We start from the raw sequence: 6,000 nt of genomic DNA, 5'->3' as shown, positions 1-6,000 counted from the left end.
CACAGAAAGAGAGGACAGTAGACGGTGGGGGACACAGGGCTGGTGTCTGAGTGTAGTGTGGAGAAGGGGGTGGTGCTGTGGAGAATCAAGGACTTCCTCTTCGATGTAAATCCTGACACAGTTGTTGAGCAGATGATGTTTATCTGATGTTGCTGGATACCTGCCCACAACCTAAATCACAAATCATACACCACACCAAGAAGAACACTGAAATCCCCACATGATGAAAGAGTGAGCGAGAGAGAGAAAGAAAAGATTATTTATAGAGCACCAATGGCAATTCAAAGGGCTTTAAAAAACAGCACAGAACAAATTAAGTTTTTTTAGGAAACCGGAGGAAACCCACGCAGACACAGAGAGAACACACCACACTCCTCACAGACAGTCACTCGGAGTGGGACTCGAACCCACAACCTCCAGGTCCCTGCAGCTGTGACAAAGACACCACCTGCTGCACCTGTGTGAGTGTGTGAGACATTAATCAGGAGTGTGTTCCTCTGCAGGTATACTCTCTACTCTCCTGGGGGTGTTACACCGCACAGTGCAACATAGCTGTGAGGGTCTGAGTCACACTCACCACTCCAACTCATCCCAGAGGAACTCCATTACTCCAGAGAACACAGTTCCACTGTTCCACACACCAGAGGAACCCCATCACTCCAGAGAACACAGTTCCACTGTTCCACACACCAGAGGAACTCCATCACTCCAGAGAACACAGTTCCACTGTTCCACACACCAGAGGAACCCTATCACTCCAGAGAACACAGTTCCACTGTTCCACACACCAGAGGAACCCCATCACTCCAGAGAACACAGTTCCACTGTTCCACACACCAGAGGAACCCCATCACTCCAGAGAACACAGTTCCACTGTTCCACACACCAGAGGAACCCTATCACTCCAGAGAACACAGTTCCACTGTTCCACACACCAGAGGAACCCCATCACTCCAGAGAACACAGTTCCACTGTTCCACACACCAGAGGAACCCTATCACTCCAGAGAACACAGTTCCACTGTTCCACACACCAGAGGAACCCTATCACTCCAGAGAACACAGTTCCACACACCAGAGGAACCCCATCACTCCAGAGAACACAGTTCCACTGTTCCACACACCAGAGGAACCCCATCACTCCAGAGAACACAGTTCCACTGTTCCACACACCAGAGGAACCCCATCACTCCAGAGAACACAGTTCCACTGTTCCACACACCAGAGGAACCCCATCACTCCAGAGAACACAGTTCCACTGTTCCACACACCAGAGGAACCCTATCACTCCAGAGAACACAGTTCCACTGTTCCACACACCAGAGGAACCCCATCACTCCAGAGAACACAGTTCCACTGTTCCACACACCAGAGGAACCCCATCACTCCAGAGAACACAGTTCCACTGTTCCACACACCAGAGGATCCCCATCACTCCAGAGAACACAGTTCCACTGTTCCACACACCAGAGGAACTCCATCACTCCAGAGAACACAGTTCCACTGTTCCACACACCAGAGGAACCCCATCACTCCAGAGAACACAGTTCCACTGTTCCACACACCAGAGGAACCCCATCACTCCAGAGAACACAGTTCCACTGTTCCACACACCAGAGGAACCCCATCGCTCCAGAGAACACAGTTCCACTGTTCCACACACCAGAGGAACCCCATCACTCCAGAGAACACAGTTCCACTGTTCCACACACCAGAGGAACCCCATCACTCCAGAGAACACAGTTCCACTGTTCCACACACCAGAGGAACCCTATCACTCCAGAGAACACATTTCCACTGTTCCACACACCAGAGGAACCCTATCACTCCAGAGAACACAGTTCCACTGTTCCACACACCAGAGGAACCCCATCACTCCAGAGAACACAGTTCCACTGTTCCACACACCAGAGGAACCCCATCACTCCAGAGAACACAGTTCCACTGTTCCACACACCAGAGGAACCCCATCACTCCAGAGAACACACTATGTTTCTTTAACAGCACTTATCAAAACATTGTTCACTCACCCAACATACTCCACTGCAGTGGTCACTGACTGTGTACCTCCACCTGCTCTCTGACGTTTCAGTCCATTATAGAGAGAGGGCCACCTTAAATTAGTCCACCTTAAGTGACTTTTAAATAGAGAGGGGTCCACAGAGTCAGTGCTGAACACAGACACCGACATTAATAAAGAAGTGGTGTAGCTTCAGGACAGAAATATATCACAGAAATCAGAACAGCAACAAAACAGTTATTCGGCCAGAAATCCCCAACAGAGTCCAGCGTTTACTTCGCCCGCGAACTTCTCGGATTAACAACTCCGCTTTATCACATTTCTAATGTAAACAAACCATTTCTAACGCGTTATGTCCACGGGTTCAGCATTTACACGATCTACAAATCATCTGTTCCAGTCAATCCGCCTTCTGGATGAGCTGTGTATCTTCACTTGTTTCTATGTGCGCCCCTTGTGGCCTGGAGCGCTCTCCAGAACTCGACTGCGGTAGTTGTGCTAATCAAACTTTAGAAGAGAGTAAAGACTAAACACTGACCCCCTCACATCTAAAGACTAAAGTAATTTACATCTAAAGACTAAATGAGCTCCAGCAGAACTCTGAGGATTTTATTCCCACATCAGAGTTTTATTAGCGATGGTAAAATCGTTTCAGAAAGTGTATGATATAAAACCAGCATTAGTTTAATTTTATTCAGAAGAGAAATGTTATCCATCGCTAGTTTATTTGGGATAAAATCTTATTACATTCATCTATAAAGTTAAAAACAAATTGCAGCAAAATCATATAAAATTTCACTAATTTTACATTAAACTTATTCACAAGTGCTATTAGCCTAACGCTAACCCTAACCCAGAGCCATAAAACCCAATCTAAATGTAATCTCACTTTGGTCTGATCTGTCTGAATTTAGTCTGAGTTTATTCTGAGTTTATTCTGAGTTTGGTCTGAGTTTATCCTGAGTTTCTTCTGAGTTTGGTCTGAGTTTATCCTGAGTTTCTTCTGAGTTTGGTCTGAGTTTATTCTGAGATTAGTCTGAGATTGGTCTGAGTTTATTCTGACTTTTGTCTGCGTTTATTCTGAGTTTATTCTGAGTATATTCTGAGTTTATTCTGAGTTTGGTCTGAGTTTATTCTGAGTGTGGTCTGAGTTTATTCTGAGTTTATTCTGAGTTTATTCTGAGTTAAGTCTGAGTTTTGTCTGAGTGTAGTCTGAGTTTATTCTGAGTTTAGTCTGAGGTTAGTCTAAGTTTATTCTAAGTTTAGTCTAAGTTTATTCTCAGTTTAGTCTGAGTTTATTCTGAGTTTATTCTAAGTTTATTCTAAGTTTAGTCTGAGTTTAGTCTGAGTTTATTCTGAGTTTATTCTGAGTTTGGTCTGAGTTTGGTCTGAGTTTATTCTGAGTTTATTCTGAATTTGGTCTGAGTTTATTCTGAGTGTAGTCTGCGTTTATTCTGAGTTTATTCTGAGTTTGGTCTGAGTTTATTCTCAGTTTATTCTGAGATTAGTCTGAGATTAGTCTGAGTTTAGTCTGACTTTAGTCTGAGTTTATTCTGAGTATATTCTGAGTGTAGTCTGAGTATATTCTGAGTGTAGTCTGAGTTTATTCTGAGTTTATTCTGAATTTGGTCTGAGTTTATTCTGAGTTTATTCTGATCTTATTCTGAGTTTGGTCTGAGTTTATTCTGAGTTTGGTCTGAGTTTATTCTGAGATTAGTCTGAGATTATTCTGAGTTTATTCTGAGTTTATTCTGAGATTAGTCTGAGATTAATCTGAGATTAGTCTGAGTTTAGTCTGAGATTAGTCTGAGTTTAGTCTGACTTTAGATTGAGTTTATTCTGAGTTTGGTCTGAGTTTATTCTGAGTTTATTCTGAGTGTGGTCTGAGTTTATTCTGAGTTTGGTCTGAGTTTATTCTGAGTTTATTCTGAGTGTGGTCTGAGTTTATTCTGAGTTTATTCTGAGTGTAGTCTGAGTTCATTCTGAGTTTATTCTGAGATTATTCTGAGTTTATTCTAAGTTAAGTCTGAGTTTACTCTGAGTGTAGTCTGAGTGTAGTCTGAGTTTATTCTGAGTTTAGTCTGAATTTATTCTGAGTTTATTCTGAGTTTATTCTGAGTTTAGTCTGAGTTTATTCTAAATTTATTCTGAGCTTAGTCTGAGTTTATTCTGAGTTAGGTCTGAGTTTATTCTGAGGTTAGTCTGAGTTTATTCTGAGTTAGGTCTGAGTTTATTCTGAGGTTAGTCTGAGTTTATTCTGAGGTTAGTCTGAGTGTAGTCTGAGTTTATTCTGAGCTTATTCTGAGTTTGGTCTGAGTTTATTCTGAGTTTATTCTGAGTTTGGTCTGAGTTTATTCTGAGTTTATTCTGAGATTAGTCTGAGATTATTCTGAGTCTATTCTGAGTTTAGTCTGAGATTAATCTGAGAGTAGTCTGAGTTTAGTCTGAGATTAGTCTGAGTTTAGTCTGACTTTAGATTGAGTTTATTCTGAGTATATTCTGAGTTTATTCTGAGTTTGGTCTGAGTTTATTCTGAGTTTATTCTGAGTGTGGTCTGAGTTTATTCTGAGTTTATTCTGAGTGTAGTCTGAGTTCATTCTGAGTTCATTCTGAGTGTAGTCTGAGTATATTCTGAGTTTATTCTGAGTTTGGTCTGAGTTTATTCTGAGTTTATTCTGAGTGTGGTCTGAGTTTATTCTGAGTTTATTCTGAGTTTGGTCTGAGTTTATTCTGAGTTTATTCTGAGTTTATTCTGAGATTATTCTGAGTTAAGTCTGAGTTAAGTCTGAGTTTTGTCTGAGTTTAGTCTGAGTGTAGTCTGAGTTTATTCTGAGTTTATTCTGAGTTTATTCTGAGATTATTCTGAGTTTATTCTGAGTTTAGTCTGAGTTTAGTCTGAGTTTATTCTAAGTTTATTCTGAGCTTAGTCTGAGTTTATTCTGAGTTAGGTCTGAGTTTATTCTGAGGTTAGTCTGAGTTTATTCTGAGTTTATTCTGAGGTTAGTCTGAGTGTAGTCTGAGTTTATCCTGAGTTAAGTCTGAGTTTAGTCTGAATTTATTCTGAGTTTATTCTGAGTTTATTCTGAGGTTAGTCTGAGTGTAGTCTGAGTTTATTCTGAGTTTATTCTGAGTTAGGTCTGAGTTAGGTCTGAGTTTGTTCTGAGGTTATTCTGAGTGTAGTCTGAGTGTAGTCTGAGTTAAGTCTGGATTATCTCAGATTACCTAAAAGCAGAAGAGAAGGTGCTCTGGAACGTCTGTGGTTCTCTGCGCTGTTGCAGTGGATGGGTCTTTTCTAGAAAAAGTCCACTCTGATATTTCAGTAACGATTAAAGGCTGTAATCTGAGCGCAGCTGTAGGAATCCTGCTGTAAACACGTTTAAAGATCAGACTTTTAAATCAGACTCTTTTTCTCTGAATGGATTACAGTAAGTAAATGCTATAGAAACTGACTCCGTAATCTTATGAGATTCCTACAACACAAATGCAGTTTAGAGTAGATCTGAGGTTTTGTACCAAGCAGGGAAGTGCAGCTGGGATAGTGTGTGTGTGTGTGTGTGTGTGTGTGTGTGTGTTCCGCAGATGAAATCCTTCTCTTTCTTAAGAGGATGTGAGCACATCCTTTAACACGTCAACAAACTCGCTTCCACTTTTTTTGGAGGTTGCGACAGTGAGGAAGGGCTCTTCTCAGAGCACAACAACAACAGCAAAACGAACAGAGAACAATAAATGACATCAGCAGCGCTCTGTGTTGACTCTCGGACGCGGCCGGGTCGGTGTAACAGGTTTTAATCTGATGCACATGACTGAGGGACCCACAATAAACGTGTGTTTATTACATCAACACATTAGTGTCATTCTCAAAGACGCGGGCAGTACACCTCCTCACAGGACACTGTGGTGTTGATGATATAAGACACAGGGTGTTTATTTAGGTGAATGTTCTATGGCCTGTGAATGACTGTGTGAGAGTGTGAGTGACTG

At 41.6% G+C, this 6,000-nt stretch overlaps 1 protein-coding gene across 4 annotated transcripts in view; it reads right to left on the bottom strand.

Moving 5' to 3' along the window:
- The window catches only part of pik3r5 (phosphoinositide-3-kinase, regulatory subunit 5), a 52,778-nt gene that overhangs the window by 22,175 nt on the left and 24,603 nt on the right, over window positions 1–6,000 (bottom strand). The window contains exon 1 of one of the 4 annotated variants that reach the window (XM_066663676.1): window positions 2,030–2,507. The exons of 2 other annotated variants lie outside the window; for them this stretch is intronic. In XM_066663676.1, coding sequence (XP_066519773.1) covers window positions 2,030–2,190 — 161 coding nt within the window. In that variant the 5' untranslated portion in view covers window positions 2,191–2,507. Of the gene's footprint in view, window positions 1–2,029; window positions 2,508–6,000 lie in introns of those variants that run through there. One more of the 4 variants, XM_066663677.1, reaches the window with a different exon arrangement.

The sequence above is a fragment of the Hoplias malabaricus genome, chromosome 3 (genome assembly GCF_029633855.1).
Source record: "Hoplias malabaricus isolate fHopMal1 chromosome 3, fHopMal1.hap1, whole genome shotgun sequence".
Lineage (NCBI taxonomy): Eukaryota > Metazoa > Chordata > Actinopteri > Characiformes > Erythrinidae > Hoplias > Hoplias malabaricus.
Note: the sequence above shows the minus strand (reverse complement) of the source record. Positions and strands in the feature narration are given on the sequence as shown.